The sequence below is a fragment of the Rhamphochromis longiceps genome, linkage group LG3 (genome assembly GCF_057381845.1).
Source record: "Rhamphochromis longiceps isolate RC_006_pf linkage group LG3, R_longiceps_female_GT1.1, whole genome shotgun sequence".
NCBI classification, from domain to species: domain Eukaryota; kingdom Metazoa; phylum Chordata; class Actinopteri; order Cichliformes; family Cichlidae; genus Rhamphochromis; species Rhamphochromis longiceps.
The window spans coordinates 45,896,723-45,918,453 of NC_140559.1; the positions used below are offsets into that span (position 1 = coordinate 45,896,723).

General features: G+C 42.1%; 1 protein-coding gene across 4 annotated transcripts in view; it reads left to right on the forward strand.

Annotated features, from left to right (window-relative positions):
- LOC146675000 (uncharacterized) overlaps positions 1–11,870 on the forward strand; it is a 28,705-nt gene extending 16,835 nt beyond the window's left edge. For all 4 annotated transcript variants that reach the window (XM_085399758.1, XM_085399757.1, XM_085399752.1 and 1 more), the window contains 2 exons: positions 2,411–2,463; positions 9,958–11,870. In XM_085399758.1, coding sequence (XP_085255884.1) covers positions 2,432–2,463; positions 9,958–10,675 — 750 coding nt within the window. In that variant the 5' untranslated portion in view covers positions 2,411–2,431 and the 3' untranslated portion in view covers positions 10,676–11,870. The remainder of the gene's footprint in view (positions 1–2,410; positions 2,464–9,957) is intronic.
- Positions 11,871–21,731: the final 9,861 nt, after the last annotated feature.

Here is a 21,731-nt window from a genome sequence, read left to right on the forward strand (position 1 = left end):
TTACATCATACAAGCCTGGTCTTACTGCAGCTTAAAAATACTCAGGAGTAATGGGTACAGATTGCCCGAGCGGTGGCACGTTCATGTGTTCCATGCTGGTTTCTAATGGTGAACAAATCATAAAATGACCGCAGCACAACAATAAATTGATCCCAGTGTGATGCTTGTTGTAGGTTGAATGGTAAATGGCCTGTATTTATATAGCGCTTTACTAGTCCCTAAGGACCCCAGAGCGCTTTACATATCCAGTCATCCACCCATTCACACACTGGTGATGGCAAGCTACATTGTAGCCACAGCCACCCTGGGGCGCACTGACAGAGGCGAGGCTGCCGGACACTGGCGCCACCGGGCCCTCTGACCACCACCAGTAGGCAACGGGTGAAGTGTCTTGCCCAAGGACACAACGACCGAGACTGTCCAAGCCGGGGCTCGAACCGGCAACCTTCCGATTACAAGGCGAACTCCCAACTCTTGAGCCACGATCGCCCCTATCCAGGTATCCAGGTTGGTCGTCTACTAGTGCTGAGTGATTAGTCAGATTTTATTTTCAGCTTTCTTTTAATGTATAAAAACAAGATAACTGAGGTAAAACTAAAACTACTGTGCTGCATTTCATTTCACAGCGATGCTCTGGTTTTGTCTTGGGTTATAAATCCAGCACCACCCATTTTTCTCCATCACTAAAAGCCCAAAAACCCACGCGCTCTTTAGATTTACCTGAGCAAAGATGCAAAATCTTTATAGAGAAAGTAAAAGTTACACGAAGGTATCTGTGAATCTATAATGAACAGCATAATGACGTCAGCATCTGAAACCACAACCAGTTGGCAACCGGCTAAGTCGAGTCTCCTGTTGTAAAGAGGCACGTTGCAGATGAGTTGTGCTCATCGGCACAGACCGACTCAGATTGATTGCAAAGTGTTGGCGGTGTCTCTGCGTTCATTATTAAGATTGCAGTTATTTTGCAAACCGTTGAACGATAGACTTTGAGGTCAGAAACAATTGCCAGTCTGGGCCTAACTCCTAGCCAGGTGACCTCATGCCACATCTTTTTATGGTTTCCCGTTCAGGGATGTTTCCTCTAAGAATAGCAGAATGTTTTGGCGTTGAATACATAATGAATAATGATATCCCTGGAGTTGATGAGTAATCATGTTATGTTATACTATGTTATCGCATAGTAATGCTGAGAACAGGAACCTTGAATTGCTGCCATCACAGCAGTAAAAGTGGATCAAGTGGTTGCTTCAATGAGGCCTACTTCCAACTTATTTAGCTGAATCCCACCAACTCATTTAAGTTTACCTCCATCCAAGTCCAATTATATGAACTGCATCTACTGTACATGTTAAATTATTTATCTTTTTTTTCTGTTTACAAAAATTACTGTTTTCCAAGCTGAACAGGAACATCCATCCATTCTCTTCCACTTATCCAATTCAGGGTCCCGGGATGGCGCTAGAGTCTATCCCAGCTATCATAGGGAGGCGGGGGAGACCCCGGACAGGTCTCCAGCCTGTCGCCTGCTATTTATAACACCAGACAGATCGTTTAAATGAAGTCCAGCAGTGTTTTTATGCTACTCCCTAACATCATGATATGGTGTACAATTTTCTCTTCAGCAATGACAAAGACATTATCCCCTATAATTAATTCCTTGTTGACAATGTGTCTCTGCGCCAGTGTCACCCTATAATTTCTGTCACCACATTACACTCGTGGAGCTTATTCTGATCGAAGGAGTCAGCTAGAACCAAAAATAAAGCGCAGCAAGGTCAGAGAGGTAAGGTTAGGAAGAGAAGTTGTTTTCTCAGGTGGCCACGCAGCCTTTCCTTTTTCTCGCCCTTGTCCTCTACCTCCCTCGATCTCTGCCTCTCTCCTTCGCGTTCAGACAAGCCCGTTCAAGACTCGGTGATTAATTATTTATCCAGGCAATGAAATGCCAAAGCCTGAAGAAACATACCACCAGGAGAGAAAAGGTCACTCTCATCCTGCACATGGGTACAACATACTCACACAACAGTGATGAATGGCAATAACATCTCTATCGGCACTTCAGGCAGACAGAGTTTTCATGCCGATGTTCTAATAGCATCCAAAAGCAAGGGCAGAGCAAAAAAACGGGGTGAAATCTTCAGGAGAGCCCTGAAAAAGCTCTGGTTCCTAAACCCATCGGTATGTCAGAGGTGGTAAACAGTCCGATCCACAGCAGTGTGTGTGTGTGTGTGTGTGTGTGTGTGTGTGTGTGTGTGTGTGTGTGTGTGTGTTCAGTATAGTAAACTGCAACCTTTCCTTGCGGTGAAAACGATATGTGCATGTTTTGACACCTGAGAGTTTGCGTGCTCAGTTTAGTTGAAGGGTGTCTGTGTGATTAAACTTTGATAACTTTGTTCATGTCTCTCTGCAGCTCCACGACACAGCTAGCCAAATGGGGTGCCAATGCTGCCGGATGATTAAAAGGTGAGAAGTGTTTCCTCTTGTTGTGTTTCTGTTCTTTTCTTTGTGCGCCACTTCTCCGTCTTACGCAGTCATCGTCCTTTTTGTATATTGTCACAACACTGATGCTCAGTAAAACCCCACAGTAATCAAGAACTCCCTCAAGAACTCTTGTTACGGAGAAAAGGAGGAGGGAGGAGGGAAGAGAAAGAGGAAGGGTTGCTCTACCAGGAAGGGTGTGTGTGTAAAGAATTACAAGAAAACCATATAAAGATGTCACACCACTTCCATATTTACCTGTTGGGTCACTTTGAGTTTGCTAAGGGTTTATAAGTAGTGTCATGCGCTACAAAACTAAAAGACTTTCATACAAGTAGGAATTTCTTTTTCTTCCCAAAAAGATGATTTGACTAAAGTAAAAAGAGGAGTTTTGATTTTGGAATAGGCCAAAATGTTATTTTAGACAGTTTGGTGTTGGCACAGGGTTTTCCAGTGGGTGCATTTTATCTTAAAGCTGATTGTTTCCGTTTATTAAAAGGGTTGATTCTTGGAAATGTTCAAGGTTTTCATCAGGGGTTATAAAGTCAGGTTTCACAACTGTAGTATCACTTAAAAAAAAATCACTATTTACAAGTTAATCACGCTGTGACTTTTAGCTGTATTTATAGCTATATAAAATGCTCACTCAGATAATTGTCTCCCACTTTTTTTCTCACTCTGTCTTGGTGTAACCACTAGCTGAACGGGGATTGCCTGATCTTTTCTTGCAGAACAGCTAAGAAAATAACCCCCACATATATGATATACCGTATTTTCCGCACTATAAGGCACACTTAAAATCCTTTAATTTTCTCAAAAATCGACAGTGCGCCTAATAATCCGGTGTGCCTTATGTATGAATTCTGGTTGTGTTTACTGACCTTTAACCAATTTTACTTGATACACGGCAATCAAAAATCTGTCAAAAACTGTTTTAGTAAGCTTGCTAAGCTACGAAGCTGCACCGCTTGATAAATTGTCAGAGCATTACGGCTACCGTAGTCAGGAGCCTCACTGAGTAATCTGGGTCCAAAACTCCATCCGCTTCAGGTCCCAAAGTCAAACGAACACTGTTAAAGAGTTAAAACGGTCTAAATTATTTCATCTGTAATAAAATGATCAGTGTTGCTGCTTTACCAGGTGTAACAATTAAGTTTAACATCCAGGCATCTATGAAAACAGAATTTATTCAGTTCAACGGAGTTAGAAGTTAGCAGGAAGTTAGCTCGCTAGCTTCCACCTAAACATGATATAGCATGTTCTGACTGAGAGATTTCTGAAAAAATTAAAATGTACAGCTCTGCTATCATTTCCAACATAAATGAAGACAGAAAACTAAGCAGTGACGTTTGTAGGGTTACTGAAGTTGGCCTAGCTGGTATATAATGATGTCCTACGTGATCGCTAGCGACACAGCTATGTTAGCATAACATAAACACAGTGAAGCTGGAGGATGAACGCTAACTTCTTTCCACTCGACAAAAGTTAATGTGAGGTTTCCTGATGGTTGGAGACAAATGCAATTGCATGGCAAGATGCTGTAAATGGACCAAACTTCAGTCAGGAGAACAACTGAGATAATCCATCCACAATACGAGGTTAGTCATTAATATACTGCAACAACATGGGAATAGAGCAGCTGCGAGAGAATTCAACATTAATGAATCAATGGTAGGGAAGTGGAGGAAGCAAGAAGAATGAGTTGAGTAAAGTTTGACTTATCTGACTGTTTTGTTTCACTTATTGCGCCTTATGGTCCAAAAATACAGTATTAATTTTTTACTCACTCTAATGGGTCTCCATATACCTCTAAACAGCTCCTCAATAACAACCTCTAACTGTTGATTTCCCAATGTCACTCGTCAGTGCCACTTCTAATGTCTTCTTGGCCACTTAATGATTTCTTGTCTGTTTCATGCCGATAGTGAGAGGCCTATTTATAATACGTTTGCTTTGCGAGCCCCATGTGGATACTTAGTACAAACTGTGAGTCAATATGCCGATAGCCTTCACCTCCATGTTACTGTATTTTTTTTAATTTATTTTTTGCCGGGCTGCCTAGTCATTAAAGCCTACACGACATCGTTGTCAGGGCTCGACATCACTGTGCTTTGTGAGGCGATCGAGGAGACAGAATAGGGCAGAGAAACAAGGCCTTGATTGCAGATTAATAAATGTGCACACAGCTATTCACATACCAGAGTCATAATCCCACTACACAGCTGTTTTTTTTTTTTTTTGTTTTTTTTTCTTTCCCATGTCAAAAGATACATATGTGAATGCTTGTGACAAGCACGCATTCCTCTGTAATTGTCTGGAGTGTCACATTTCTGGGATTAACAGGATTGGGGAGGGGGGCTGGCATGGCTGGGCCTTTAGATTACTGGATCAGCAGTAGGAGTGGTTCATCAAATCTAAGAGGAACAATCACAAACAAGTCTGACTTATTGTGGTGGATGGAGTCGGCATGAATGGAGAAATCTTTGATCGGGGTATCTTGGGCGTGCACGCTTTGCGAACCCTTCGCTGGAGTATTTCCTTTGAACTTCACAGTGCAAGGTGGAAGTTCTCATCCACTTAAGACATAGGTGTCAAACTCTGGCCCGCGGGCCAAATTTGGCCCGCAGCCTAATTACATTTGGCCCGCAAAGCCATAACAAATTACTATTAGAGCTGGCCTACTGGTATTATACAGCTAATATATATATTGTTTAGTATTAAGCTTTGCTTGTTCCATATTCAGTTTTTCAGCAAAACTTGTTTGAGTCCATAAGAAAAGATTCATTCTCATATCTGGAGGAATAAATATATTTCAATAAATATTAACATTAGCCCGCGACTTTGTTCCAGTTTTGAATTTTGGCCCACTGTGTATTTGAGGTTGACACCCCTGACTTAAGAGGACAAAGTGCCTCACATTGAAAAGATTAGGATGTTCATCACAGCTCTAATGGTTTCACTGGCATAAAATCTATAGGCACCTCTGCACCATTGTATTTCAGAACAGATGCAATCAGTTTTAATTTCTGTAGCACATGAGGGAAAGTAGTATTGTGCTTGTGCACGTGTCTAATCACTGAACTGCCTGTGAATGATCGTCATCGGCTCTAAAGCGAGCGCTCTGAAGAATCAACTTGAGCAACATGTATGCAAAGAATATGTTGCCTCTTTTTTTTTTTTTTTTTTTTTTTTTTTTTTTTTGGCCGTCCACTCCAGCAAAAGACCAAAACCAGAAAGTTTGAGCAGTGTGTCATTTATTTAGTTTTGCTCTCTGGTGATAGGCGTCCTGTCGTCGTCCCCCGCAAGTCTTTTTATCCAGCTTTATGAATTATATTTTTTTTCTGTAGTAAAACGCCCTGTGCATCTCTCACTTTTCTGAAAGTACACCTCAAATTTCACCTTGGCAGCGGTGCTGCCCAGGAGCAAAAGAAATGGAAAACATTCATTTTCTCAGCTTTCCACTGAGAGGGGAGAAGGAAATGATGCAGGGTGAGAGAGAGGTGCTTAAGTCAGTGGGTGAGCGCACGTGTGTGTGACTGTAACCGCGTAGGCAGGTGGCTTTGTGTTTGTGTGTCTGCGTACTGGGAGGGAAGACAGAATGCTGCAATTTAATCGATCTGCACGTTTGAAAGTTATCTTCTTAATTCTAAGGACTTCTTGAGCTCATGTTGAATACTGAACAGTGAAGAGTGAAGCCAAAGGAGGGTTAGATTAAAAAAAAAAAAAAAACGGAGACAAGTGAACATGACAACTTAAGACGAAGCAGGCGGGAGGTGAGAAAAGCTTGAGGGAAGATGCTGAAATGAAGGAGAAGTCAAGTGCGAAGCTGTAGAAGATTAGTGAGCTGCAGCTACACAACGGTGACGCTGAAGGAGACGCGAGGAGGAGGTTGTTTTGGAACAGGAGCTCCTGGAGAGGTGAAAGATGGAGGCTGGCAGGGTGGAGGAAAAAACACATGAAATGAAGAAAATATGGGCGTGAAAAACACAAGCTGCTCGCAGCAGGCGATGTCTGACAGACTGTTATGCCATCCCCACCGCAAACCCCCCACCCTCGCCAACACTTGTAATACCTGTCGAGGCGTGAGCGTGAGAGCAAGCCGTCTTTTACTTGTACTGCTTTTACTACTTTGCCTCGTGTCCTTGTAAGAACATCCTTCAAAGTGGAGGTATCAGGTTGTCGTTATGTCCGCGAGGGGATACTTACTGTGCCATAAATGAGCTTTAATTAGTCTCAGACCTTTGCTGACCTCTAGCATCTTTTGAGGAATTGGGACGACATCAACGAATCTCTGGCCACACGTGTCACTGCGATATACACAGGGAAAGTCATTTCACAGCAGGGATAGCAAAGTAGGTGAGAGCAAATGTTCAACAAAAACATCAAATGAGGCAGCGACACATGAGGGCGATGTAATGTGTCGGTGTTACTTTTCATGGCATTTTATTATTCTGATTGAAAACAGACGTTTGTTAAATTGATTTGTCACAATGCCACTGTTTAACTCGGTATCACTCGCCCCAAAGAGCCAATTGAGCACCTTTTTCTAAAACACTTGACTTTATTTGTATGTACTTGGTATAAAATTCACAATAATACATTTCCTTGCATATAAGAAGTTAGCTAACAGTTAGCATCTTGTAAAATCTAGCATTAGCAAAAAAAAAACCCCATTTGATTATAGTTAAATTTAATTTACTTTATACTTAATTTAAAGCGACAGCGTTGATTTGTGAGGAATTTGTTTACTCTTCTCTCTGAAGTTGGCGTAATCGGGTCGTTAATTGATGACGTGACGAATCCTACTTCTGCGTTTAATATGGCTTTTGTGTTGTTAACATGTTTAATGTTTTGTATTTTCTTCTATTTAATCTCAAAAAGCTCCTAAAACAGTCAGTGATCACTGTTGACCTCCCTCGGATTACCGCTAATCATTTATTTAAGCTCAGTTTTTAAAACCTTAGGATGTAACTACAGCCCAGCCCATGCAGCAGTATATGAATGACTAACCTCGTATTGTGGATGGATTATCTCAGTTGTTCTCCTGGCTGAAGTTTGGTCCTTTTACAGCATCCTGCCATGCGATTACATTTGTTTCTGACCACCGAGAACACTCACATTAACTTTTATCGAGTGGGAAAAAAAGTTAGCTTGTTTATATTATGCTAACATAGCTGTGTCGCTAGCGGTCACGTAGCACATCATTATATACCAGCTAGCCCAACTTCAGTAACCCTACAAACGTCACTGCTGTTTAGTTTTCTGTCTTCATTTATGCTGGAAGTGATAACAGAGCTGTACGTTTTAATTTGTTTCCAAAACCCCGCAGTCAGGACATGCTATATTGTATTTAGATAGAAGCTAGCGAGCTAACTTCCTGCTAACTTATAACTCCGTTAAATGTCATAAATTCCGTTTTCATGGATGCCTGGAAGTTAAACTCAATTGTTACACCTGGTAGAGCAGAACGCTGATCATTTTATTAAAGATGAAAGACTTTAGACAGTTTTTCAACTCTCAGTAATGCCATAGTGATCGTTTGATATATGGACCTGCAGCAAGTTTAGGCCCAGACACGGCTAGTGACGTCAGACTGAACAACCGGATTGACTATTTAACTTAGGTTTTGCTTTTTAAGCTAAGCTAGGCTAATTGCCTTGTGACTTCACCTTCGTACTGAACAAACAGACCTTAAAGTAGCATCCTCCGGCTGAGCTAACCGTTAGAAAGCCAACATTATTTCTCCTAAAACAATTTCTTTATTTTACTTTTCAGCCTGATGTGTTATTTGAATGGAAGCTAATTGTATAAGAAACACTTCTTTTATGCTAAGGTTAGCTTTTAAGCTTACAGTCAAACAGAAAGACTAAACATCTGTGTGTCTTCCACTGTTCGCCTCTCATAAACCAACATCTGGAAGTAAAAGGGAGTACTAAACATTTTAAACCCAAAAGAGGAGTGCAGTCAGGCCTGTGCACATTTCCTTCCTACAACGCTCTGCATAATATATCTGACATTTACATGAGCAGTGCAGAACTTACCGCCGCTGAGGCTCTAGGCAGCCTCTGTAAACATCGAGAGCATGCACGCCCCGGACATCACGTTGCATTTGAAAATGTGCAGCGGCCGCACAATAAAGTACCCTTGTCGTTGTCAGTGTACAGTATGTGGCCGTCGGCGCATCTGACCCGAGGAGCCCCGTCAGACTGACTGAAAGCCCTTTCGTCTGTCACCATGGTGATCCGCAGGCTAAAACCGAGGAGTCGCTCTTCTAGCAGTTTGAAATTCATCTTCAGTATGTAGCAGTCAGAAGTCATCTGTGCTTAAATAAGAAGTTAAAATGACACTGAATGTGAGCTTGCATTTTAAATACTGTGGGGTGTGTTTTCACTACATCTAGTCGTTGAAGGTTTACAAAAGATGTCTCTCACATGTGTCTGTAGCCCACAGTGACCTCTTTAAAACACTTACTTTGTCACATTAGCAATTTAAAACCCAGCGGCAAAGTGTAGCTCACTAAAGTACACGCAAGTACTGTTCCTAAGTACAAAGTTATATTTAATACTTCTACAGCACTTCGTGTCAGAGCGAGATACTGTACTGTTTACACTGGTTCAAGTTTACCATCAGCCTTCATCTGTCAGGCTTCAAAATGGTTGATTGACTAGGCAGTACTTCCATCCTTTCACCTGTGCTCCTAACCTTAATAATTAAATAAAAAAATATTAGACATTATTATTGATTTTTAATGTGAAATTATTATTAGCATATTTATTAGCTTTGTGTTATTAATTCCCTGACATGTCCAAAACAGGCCATGTTGCTTCCCTCAACACTCCTGTTAAGCCAACTTTCTTCCAACTGACTGATTGGCTTTGAACAGGTAGGTGTGGTTGCTGCGCTCTCCACAGACGACAGCAGGTTCACACCAAGCACAGAAGTGAAAGAGTCTGGAGATGCCGTGGCGAACGTGATGCCGCCTGCAGCATAACCCAGCATGACTGGGTTGGGGGAAGCAGTTGAGCTGTATCGTGCTAATCTGAGCATACATCCTATTAAAGGGGACTTCACGCCTCCCTCGTGGAGTCTGTTTGGTCAGAAAGGCTCTGTCAGTGCTCCTCCTGCTCCTGTTTACACAAAGGAGCAGACACTGGTCCTGCTGATGGGTTTGATGCCCTTCTGCGGTCATGTCCAGCTCTCCGCGCCTGACTGTATAGCCTCCATAGCATTAAGACAAAGCGAACCTCCCTGCAGTCATACATATTGATGTGCTGATCGCTTTTGGGGGTTGTCTTGTTTCCTCTGAAAAGCGATTTACAGGTGAAGTGGTTTCTCCTTCCTAACAATAAAGACTGATACCCCTGAACTTTACCTGAGCATGTTCTTTACCCTCGTGATCAAGTTGTAGTTATATTTTTTTGAGCAGTCTATGACCATTGTAACTCTAGCAGTGACTTTTCTGGTCTTGCTCTCTCACAGCTACGTCTACGACCCCTCAGCTCCAGTGGACATGAGGAAGAGCGACTCGACAGGCAGCTCGCTCTACCAGCCCCATCGCCGCCCGGGCGGGGCCCCAAACAGAGACCTATATGGTGAGGCCAAGCAGAAGCATGGCTTTCATAACATGGCTTACAGCAAGTCCAATGAGAGCACACTAAAACTAGAAGTTGACAACAACCATGTCAACCAAAGACTGCACCGTCAGGGGAGTATACCACCGACAGAGGGAGGGCTCTACATCATCCAGCCACAAGGGGTGGGGCAGCAATGGATGACGCAGGAAAAAGGTCTGAGCCAGGTGCCCGTGTACCCCAGCGTAGAGAATTACGAGATCCAGAGGAGCCAAGCGACGAGTAACGGATGGACCAGCTCCGAGCACCGGCTCAGCAGCCCAGAGCTTTCAGCAGACGAGATAGACGAGGGTGTGGGAGGGACCCCGGAGTACCTGTGTGACACGGGGGATGAGGGCAGCGTCTTGTCAGTGGACATCCAAACCAGCAACACCAGCTTGTCCTCAGGGGGCACGAGGGACGAGCTCACGCTGACAAAGACTCCCGACGTCTCCACGATGGAGAGCGGGATCTCGGTGTCGAAGAGCGAGGACGAGGAGCAGGAGGTGCAGAGCATCACGGACTCGATGGTGGCAGAGGCTCTCGCTGCTCTGGAGGCCGCCACGGCAGGAGAGGACTATGAGTGAAGGGCGAATGCGCTCACCCACCACATAAAAAAACTCTGAGGACTCAAAAGAGCATCAAAACCACGATGAGACGTTGCCACGCTTCTGGAGAATAACGCTCACATCTAAGAACGCGGGAATGAATGGAAACTCTGTTTACAACAAAGATATATTTTTGAACCCTTGGATAATTTTTTTTAAGCTGTGGTTATACTGACAGAAGATAATGTGTGCCTTTTGAAGGAGGCTACATTTCCAAAGCTGCAAGTTTTGCATGAAGCCACAACCAAAGAGACGTCAGAGTGCACGCTGAGTTTGACCTGCAGTGCACCCAACACTCCACACAGTCCCAATAAGCCTGGATGTGCTCGTCCACACACACACACACACACAGTTAGCGATACACCACATGTTGCTTTTATCATGTTTGGATCCTAGTGTTTCTTCTGCAAACACAGTCCCTGCCATAGGCTGTACAGGAACCGAGCACGTGGATAAGGAGAGGTCATCATGGTTTTGTTCCTTATATTTTGTTCTGCTGTTATTTATAAAATCGTACTGCTTTCTAAAATTGATCTACTGAATATTCCGTAAATGAAGGATGAGGAGCTGTCTTTTAATCGAGGCTTATTCACTCGCTGATCGTCGCTATTATGCACGTTATGACTGTGTGAAAACATTTCATAAACAAGACCATTTATTCTAGTCAATGTGAATGTAAGATCAGCTAAGGTCAAACTGCTGCTGAGTGAACCTCAGAGGGGTCATAGCTTCACCCTCTTAGCTTTTTACTTTTAATTTTTATTCCACTTTAAGGCTTCTCGTCCAGCCTGTGACGTTAGCTCAGCTCGGTGATGACCTAACTGAGGCTGGGCGGCAGTACAGAGTGCTTTTTTTAACGCCAGCCTCCCCCGTGGCTGCTCAGTGTTCACCATAGCTCCATAACCAAGTACACGCTTCTGTCTCTATTCACTGAATCTCATACAAATGTAAGCCAAATCCAGCTCTCGAAGGTCTTATAGCTATCTTTATCAGTACTTTGGTTTTGGAACCGCACTCAAGTAATGTTGATTAATCACAAATAATAAATAAGCTGTTCTGATCAGTTGCGTTTTAATTTTATTTTCCCTATTTGCCCCCATTTCAGTCATGGTTTGGCTGCCAAATGATTTCTATTTGTTTGTATTGTAAATTAAAATAAAAGTACTTGAAAAATTGTGTCTAATTTGTGTATCTTGTGGATTTAACGCTACACTTGACAGCTAGCTGAAAGAGGACACAGTCATAAGATTTTATCTTTCTCTCACTGAGTTTTTGGACCTGGAGAGATCTGCGTGTTGATTGAACGTTTATAGAATTATAAACTAAACGAGTTCAGTACTCGAACTTCTTGTAATCGCTACGTTAACAACAATGTAAAATGGATATTCACAGTATTTAAAGTTTCACAACTTCCTGTTGCAGACATTAAATTTTAAAGAATACAAACGAATAACTGCTACTTTAATGTGCCTGAATTAAAGCCCCGCTTGCACTCAGCGTGCAGTAGATTCCTACATGTCAAAGTAAGCCTCTGCTTTCCTGTGGAGGCCTCATCTGTTGGCTGCCCCTCCTTGACCTGCATCTGCAGATCTCTGGACAGAGAAAGAGCCCAACGCTACTGAGATTAGCAGCAAGCAGACTTTTGGACTGAGTGAATGAATGTCTGAAAATGACTGCTGTGTTCTCCAAAAGTTGATTCTGTTCATCTGGACGTAGCGTTTTCAGTGGGAGAAACGTTTCGTCACTCATCCAAGTGACTTCTTCAGTCTCAGCTGACTGCAGGTTTCCCCCAATCTTATAAACAGTACATTTGCATAATGACTGAAACCAGCCCACTGAAGGAACAAAATCTCATGACCATTGATGTTACGGCCAGGGGAACGTAACCATTGATGATCAACAACTACTGATCAATGGCCATGAGTAAAACAGGAATAAAACGGAGTCAGTCTGACATAGGCACTTGTCAACCGTGCATTTATATAGGAATATAAGTTGTGCTCATCAGTGTCGACTGCCTCAGATTGATTGCAGCATGTTGGTAATCTGGCTGTTTATAAATTATTCTGCAGTTATTTGTAGATCTTCAATGTGATTGCAGGCAGGACCCCACAGGTTGCCTCCCACCTCTCGATGGGTGTTCTGGTCTAGCAGTCAAAAGCAGTTGCAAAGAGGACTGATGCATACTGGACCTGTGAAACTTTTTGTTGTTGTTGTCGTATGCAAAAGAAATTAAACACACCACCATTTCTGTCCTAGTCACAAGGAAGTTGCCGTCCTATATTTAGTCTAGTGTGACTGAGGCGTGATCTAACTTTTACATAGAAATCTATGCAAATGTGTGATGAGCACTAGCTTTTTGTCCCCGTGATGATTCGGAGCACTAAAAACAAATTATTTTTATTTAATTCCAGATCCTGACTGTAGTGGAAGGAACTGTAATTTCACTTTTAGGGTCTAGTATTCAAAAGTTGTAAATGAATAGTCCAGTGGCTGTAATTGTACAGGAGTAACACAAGTAGCACAGCTCCTGTAAGTAACCCAGCAGGTTTCTAACTATGATGTTAAAAACTGCTCTGCTGGGGACCGACAGTTCAAACAGCTCAGATCTTTCAAAATATTCTCCATCACCTAACGCTCACAAAATAAGACATAAAATCATCCTCACAGAAGCTCTTCTTATGTCAGCAGACGTGCCAGATAACAGCTTGGTTGCCAAAGGGAAAGTGGTCGTTTCCCTAAGGAGGCAGATTTTTGCCAACCTAAGGGCATGGAAAAATACTGCTCCAGTCACTACTCGTGATTTTCCTCCGCACCAATTCTGTTACACAATTAAAACATCCAAACTATACCAGTGACGAACAGATGACATACCGAACACATTTTTAAAGCCGCTTTTCGGCGTTGCCATTCACCACAACATCTAAGCGTTTGTTTATGAATGCCGCTTCGCTCCCGTCTTCATAATAAGTGTGATCACCGTGGGACTCGGGTGTTTAAACCTCGCCATCGCAGCAGTTAGAGCCTCAGCGGGCAGCGTCCAGGGCCTCGGGGCCTCGGCTAATGAACACCTGTGGGTGTTTGCTTGAACCCCACACTAGCTCACGTACACACCTCAGGAACTTCCACAGCAGCCAATAATCCTGATCGACACTGAGAGGCTCTCGGTGTCTTTGTGAGCACAAGAGGTGGAACAGAGCCCCCCAAAATAGCTCTTTCTTTGGTGATTTATCTCCTCCTCTCAGCCGCCGCCTTTCCATCTTCATCCCTCTGCGCTCCTCTTCGTGTTATAGTGCGCTCTTTATTTAAACCTTTGGATTTTTGGCTAGTTCATTGGTTTTACATGAAATGTTCAACTTTTAAATTCATTGGTTTATTAAGATACGCCTGTTTCGAGCAGGTGATGTTGCTAGTTTTTTACCCGCTCACCACGATCCCGTGGGTCTGTCAGACTGTATCTCTCCCTCTCTGACTTTTCACTAAAATCCCTTAGCACGTCCCACTCACCGCTGAGTTTGAGACGTTGCAGGAAAACCACAGAAGACCAGAGGCGGTTTCATGTCACATACGGCGTGCTGCACCACAGCGGGATAGACTACCAGACTCCAATCCACACTGAGGCCTGTGTGCGAATGCATTCACAGTTTAGCCAAAGCTTTGATCCAAAAATGCCTCTGAGGGAGCGAACAGTACAGCCTGTTATGTTTTTATTTTTACTTTTCCCCCCACGGACAACATCATTTGTGCATTGCAGTGGGCGGCTGTTCAGCTACCAGGTGAAATCACAAGCGAAGCACAAATGAGCACAAAAGCTCGTTGGCGGGCTGTTTTTTGTGTTGTTGTTGTTTTTAAGAAATCAAAAAGAGCAGTTTTCTTTATGAACTTCTGAACGTACACCCTGCTTCTCAACGTTACGGACAAAGACATTAAAGACAAAAAATGTTCCCGTGCAGCGTGATGACAACAGGATCTGCTTAATCAAACCAGTGACTCATCTTTCCATCAGAGCCGAGCTCGCCTAGTGCGTCACCGCCTCACTTTGATCCTTTCACTCGGTTCAAGGATACACAGAAAGGTAGATTATACACTCTGCACAGGCAGATAAATAACAGCTGAGGCTTTACCTGCACACAAACAGCAGAGCACGAAGTTTGAAAAGAGACGTGTCGGTGTGAGCAACTTTTATCGGAGAGCGTAACATCAGCACAAGCTACGTGTTATTGTTTGTGCAGAAAGGGAACATGTGAGCTGCTGACAGCTGAGAAGAGGCATCGACGAGCAGAGGAGGGTAGAAGCCTTTTTCAATTTCATAATATCCCAAAATTTCCAAGTTCACCTACAGTTGAAAATCCGAATCTTTTAACACATAAGCAAAAAGTAAAAAAAGATAATCAGGATAAAAACAAGCAAACATAAACAGCACTTTATGAGGGGCATAATTCTGAGTTTTCTCACTAAGACTGACTCATCTCCTTAATAACAGGATTATGTACTTATATCATCCTTTGGATCAGCGATGGACCAAATTAACTTCTAACGCACTGCTTGTTTTATTCCACATCCATGCTTTTACTTTTTTAAATGTAGTGACCACCTCAAAACTACTAAAATCATCTTTAAAAAAAAAAAATTCTCCAGTCTTTAGCAATTACTAGATTTCTAAATCTTTATTTTTTTGCTCTTGCAGAAATTAAAAACTAAAAATAAAGCAACATTTGTATGCGTATGCATGTATTTCCTGTACAATCTGTTGAGCTTTGGTTCAGGAAGCTTTCTAGTTTCGGTTTGTGTCCGAGTGCTACTGACCTATCACATTTTAACAGGCTTTAAATAAGCGAATCCACAGCTACGAGCAGAGGGCAGAACATATGGGGCGCCGTTTGTAAAGTGAAACATGCTGAAATTAACGGCAACATTTTTCCACATTTAGCTCAAAACCTTACAAAAACATATTTTTTCGAGTAATTTTTTACAACATTTAGTAAAATATTTGTAACTTTTCATCAAATGTTAAATATTAAATCTAAATGTTAAATATTAAATCTAAATATTATATTTAAATCTAAATGTTAAATGTTAAATCTAAATGTTAAATGTTAAATCTAAATCTAAATGTTAAATCTAAATGCTAAATGTTAAATGTTAAACCTAAATATTTAGGCTAATATGCAAATGTATTGTACGGATCAACGGAAATACCAAAATAAAAGCTTCCCGAAAACCTCCAGTGCAAAATTGTGTCTGTTCTCCTCCTCACTTCTCCCCGCCATGTGCTGCTTCACTTCTTGCCTACGAGCATGTCCAGCGATTTTGCTGGACATGTGCTGCAGCGATTGTGAAGTGAAGACTGCAGCTACTAAGAGTGCACTACTGCTGAACCTTTGGATGGCCGACAAAACGGATCTTCCGATGTTTTCAGCTAAATCGCCGGACGTGCTTTCTCATGGTCGGGTTATGGCTGAATTCCAGTGGAATGACGGTCCCGCCATAATAGACGTTTCAGCCATGTGTTCCAGCCCTAAACCGAACCTTATCCCTAACTATAACCTTATTCCTAACCTTTACTAGCAGTTAAATGACGTAAAATAGTGTTTTCCAAATCGATTTTTAGAAAATGAACGAACATGTGTAGATTGAGTCCAAACGGTTCTCATGTGCTCTCCTTTTTCCGATGCCGTAATTTAGGAATGTGTTGGGTACCCGAAAGCATGAAATGTTGACAATTTGTCACCTAGCGAAAATTATTACGCTTTGGGAGTGAGAACGAACGTGTCTGACCACTACCGGCACACTTTTGCACCGGAGGTTTTCGGAAAGCTTTTATTTTGGTATTTCCGCTGATCCGTGCAATAAATTTGCATGTTAGCCTAAACATTTAGATTTAACATTTAGATTTAGATTTAAATATAATATTTAGATTTAACATTTAACATTTAGATTTAACATTTAACATTTAGATTTAACATTTAGATTTAACATTTAGATTTAGATTTAAATATAATATTTAGATTTAACATTTAACATTTAGATTGAATATTTAACATTTAGATTTAACATTTAGATTTAACATTTAGATTTAGATTTAAATATAATATTTAGATTTAACATTTAACATTTAGATTTAAATATAATATTTAGATTTAACATTTAACATTTAGATTTAACATTTAAAATTCTGTTTTAAATATGAAAAGTTACAAATATTTTACTAAATGTTGTAAAAAATGACTTGTTTTGAGCTAAATGTGGAAAAATGTTGCCGCTAATTTCAGCATGTTTCACTTTACAAACGGCGCCCCATAAGAACAGGAAGTCCTAATCGAGACAGCTGCAGCCGGTTATCTGGATATCTGGGCTACAGACTGTATGCAAAGGATGGCCAGTGAATGATCTCTTGCTCATTGACTCAATCAGCAGTTTCAAAACTGAATAAAATGCTGTCAAAGCGCCCTGTTTGAGTCAAAAAAGGAGGCTGAATGTGTGCACACTCATTTGTCTTGATGCATGCTCAGTCATCCAGGTAAGTAAATCCCAAAAGGTTGATTCTGCTCATCACTTGTTTGACTGACAAAACGTTTCTCCGACTGAAAATGCTACGTCCAGAGAAACCGAATCAACGTTTTGGGATGCACTCATTGTTAACGAAGGTTCATTTTCAAGTTGTTAGCCAGCGACTGTGCAGTGTCCTCAGTTTCAGTCAGATCCACCTTTTGCTCTTTGTGTTCAGCTTCAAAAGGTCAAGGTGGGTAAATTACACCAACAACACAAACTATGCATGCAGCCCACGTATTGGACTTCAGAGAAGTACAACAGGAGTGACTTCATGTCTCTCCAGTCGTCCACGTCCACAAAGTCAACCACATAGTTACTACACAGGATCCTTTCCAATACTGTCTGGTTTGTTATTAGCAGTTAAAAAGATTATTTTCAAGAAAACAGCACAGCGACCCTGGGAGGTCAAACGCACTGCAACTTAATTAAATGTCAGCAAATAGAAAAAAGCCACAAAAGCGAGAAAGACATAACCCAAGTTGGACAAAAACCTTAGAAAACACAACATGTCACATGGTTCTTGCTGTATATAACAGTAAAACAAGTTTACTATTAGCTTCCTGCTGTTGTCTTTTCTTAATTCCTTCAGTCGTGATTTGTGTGCTTCTGCAGCGTTTTTTCTAGTTGCTGGTGTGTTTGACCTCTCAGGGCCAAGACATACATTTTTTTATTACAGGTATATCTCCTGTTTCTCACATGTGCATTTACACTTTGTGAACAACATTTCCCATCTGCCGGTAAAGCAGAGGTAGGTGCATTTAATGGTTTTCCTTTAGTCAAACATTCATCCCGATGAAGGTCTTTTCTCCCATTTAGCAGGAGCAGAAAGAAAAAGGTCTTTTTCGCGGAGCCTGTTATTGAACTTCTCCTCCAGAACCATAAATAATTGTTGTTAATTTCTATGAATGAACGTCACTTTTCTACCACCTAGTCTTCTACACGCTGTAAGCCAAGCTCGCATCTCTGTAGTGTTCACCGTCTCTTCCCCGTCATCAGAGCGACTCAAGATAATGGCTCAAAAGTAGCTTCGCAACGAGTTAATTTGTGCTGTACATCCACACAGCGAGTGCGGACAAATAAAAAGCACCGGCGTGTCGGATTCCTCTGCGTTGTTTTTTATCAGGTCCATTAGGCAGTCGGCTGTAGAGTCCCTGAGGTGTGCGCGCTCAGTTAGCGTGTTTGTTTTTCTCAAGGCTCTGTTGGCGTTAATGATGTCAGCCTTTATTGCGGCACACAAACACACTTCCTCATCTCAGAGGAAAATTTATGCTTAAAGAGAAAATATCCACCTCGCAGTAAAGAGAAAAAACTGTTGCTATTGTCTTTAGTATTAGCTTAAAGGAAAATGCACAGGACAAAATAAAAGCATCGTTCGTGTTTGTTTCACGGTTTGAAGGTTTTATTCTTTCCGTCTTTAGGCTTGTATGAACATGAGTTGAGATAAGAGTTTAAACAAAAGTTAGATGTGCTTTACTTATCAGCAGCTACAAGCACAATGAGTGTTTCTGGAGCCGCACTAAACAGCACAATGAGGGATTTTCTCTTTTTTGGTCTCGCTTTTGTTAAGGTAGGATTTCGTCGGTCATCCAGCTGTGAGTCTGTTGATTTATCCTCCCACGCTCTTGGAAACCCAGTGAACAAACTATAAACCTGCTAAATTAGTGTCAACACTGAATGTAATCTTTAACCTTTTAAACGTCTGAGAAAACAGCCCAAAAATACTCCACCTCCCCCCCATCCTGGGAAACCTACTAATGTTTCACCAAAGTTAAATATGAACTCTTTCATTAGAAAACCAACCTGGAGGTTTTCATAAAGAGATCCCATGTAAGGTTTTCCAGCTTTAGGTTTTTATTTCTTAAAAAGCAGCTGCTTTACTTGTAGAAACTGTTGGAAATTAAAAACAATCTGGCTTTTTGTTTTGTCCTCTACACCAGCGGTCCCCAACCCCCGGGCCACGGACCAGTGAGTCGTTTGGTACCGGGCCACGAGAGTTGAGGTTTGAGTGTGAAATGTATGGATTTCAGGGTTTTTATCAGTTTTTAGCGTTATTTTGTTATCATTTTTATGGTTTACTCAGTTTTTCTGGGTCGTTTCATGTGTGTTATGAATAAATCTTCTTTTTTATGGTACCGGTACTAGTTTTATTTTGTTGTATTTATCCGCGACACCTTAAAGGCCGGTCCGTGAAAATATTGTTGGGCATAAACCGGTCCGTGGCGCAAAAAAGGTTGGGGACCGCTGTTCTACACTCACCGCACACTTTCTTACCGACACCTTGCTACTACCATGTTAACCGTCTTTGGCCTCCTTAGTTATTCAGATATACAGATTCAACAAGGTGCTGGAAACAATCCTCTGAGAATTCGGACCATGTTGACATGATGGCATGACAGCATCACACAGTAGCTGCAGATTTGCCTGCTTCACATCCATGATATGAACCTCCTGCTCCACCACTTGTTCCCCACGGTGCTCTACTGGATTGGCTCTACTAGTCTCCTGCTAGAAGGAGACATCAGACGATGTGTACAGTGTGGTCATAAAGGGATGGGCGTGGTCATCAACAATACTCAGGTAGGCTGTGGTGTTTGAATGATGCTCAGTTAGTCCTAAGAGGCACAAAGCGTGCCAAGAAAACATCCCCCACACCATCACGCCAGCAGCAGCCCGAACTGTTCATAAACAGCAGGATGGATCCATGCTTTCAGATTCTGACCCTCCCATCTGAATGTCACAACAGAAATTAAGACAACATTTTTCTAATCTTCTGTTGTCGAATTCTGGTTATTCTGTGTTAAATGTAATAATAATGGATTGGATTTATATAGCGCTTTTCAAGGCACCCAAAGCGCTTTACAATGCCACTATTCATTCACTCTCACATTCACACACTGGTGGAGGCAGCTACAGTTGTAGCCACAGCTGCCCTGGGGCAGACTAACAGAAGCGAGGCTGCCATATCGCGCCATCGGCCCCTCTGACCAACACCAGTAGGCGGTAGGTGAAATGTCTTGCCCAAGGACACAATGACCAGGACAGAGAGCCCAGGGATCGAACCGGCGACCTTCCGGTTACAGATGCGATTCCCACCCCCTGAGCCACGGTCGCCCTAGCTTTGGTTTCCTGTTCTTAGCTGACAGGAGTGCCACTAAGTGTGGTCTTCTGCTGCTGTAGTCCATTCAAAGATGCTCTTCTGCATACTATGGATGTAATGAGTGGTTATTTGAGTTACTGTTGCATTCCCATCAGCCTTTCTCCTCTAAACTCTAACATCAAGACATTTTCACCCACACACACCTGCTGCTCACTGGATATTTTCTCTTTTTCTCGTATTCTCTTAAAAACCTTTGAGATGGTTGTGTGGGGAAAACCCAGCAGACCAGCCTGTCTGTGAACAATGAACAACATAAATCAACTATATTTTGAAGACTTGATCTTCACATCAGCAGCTGTCATCTCGCTGATATATTTGATGATACAGATACTGGAATGATATATTGGAGCATTCATGTTTATTTCCACTTTCTGTGCATTTAAATAGCTCTGAAGTTTCAAAGGGTCATTTCTGCCATCTGCACACTTATGAAGACAGTCGAATCACCTTTTTAAAGTTAAAGCCCTGACGCAGTTCAAACGCTGTGAAACATCGACGTGACTTCCTCCCTTTAGTCCCATCTGTTTCCCCCCAAAAAAATTTTAAAAAGGAAAGGAAATAAAAGAAGTTTCTCCCCCTGAGCTCCGTCCTCTTGGCTGATAGCCAGAGACAAAGATAAGATGTAGGGCACTTAGCCTGGCATCAGCATGGGAGCCCTGTCGCCCGGAGGCCTGAATAATTCAGCGCCTGAGATAAATTTACTGCTCATGAAGTCATGCAGAAAAGACATATCAGAGCAGCGTTATTACCTTTACTCTCTTTATTTGAATACCTAATTAGGAGATTTCCTTTTTTTGTTTGTTTTGTTGGTGTGAAAACCTCGCAGAGACCGAACCTCGACTCTAATAGCAAAAGTAAACACACATGCAACAGGAGTCCATATTTGTGCTCTTGTGCAGCTTACTCGCATTTTGCACCGTCATGCACAACCTTCCTGACAGGTTTAACACTCTGAAGGCATCTTTGTGCTTTGCGTTTATCAAGGGCGGGTTAACTTTGAGCCATGACTCCAGTGTAGTTCCGTTTCGTTCCTTCCCACCACCACACTGTAAACATCTCCGGTCGCTGTCAACAGCCAGAAAGTCAGTCGTCAATCCAGCGCTGTCGAGCGGCAACAACGTGTCACCCAGAAGCCTCGTTTAATCACATCCTGGCTGTTGTTCGGAGTGAAGTTATAACCTGAATTAACAGATTTGTATCTTTTTCCTCAGCTCTCCTGTGCCCTTTCTTTTAAGGTCACCAGCTCGGGCATCCTTTGTGTCTTTTTTGCACGACCTAACCCGATAAGACTCAGAAGGTCAAGAGGAGACAAAAAAAAAAAAAAAA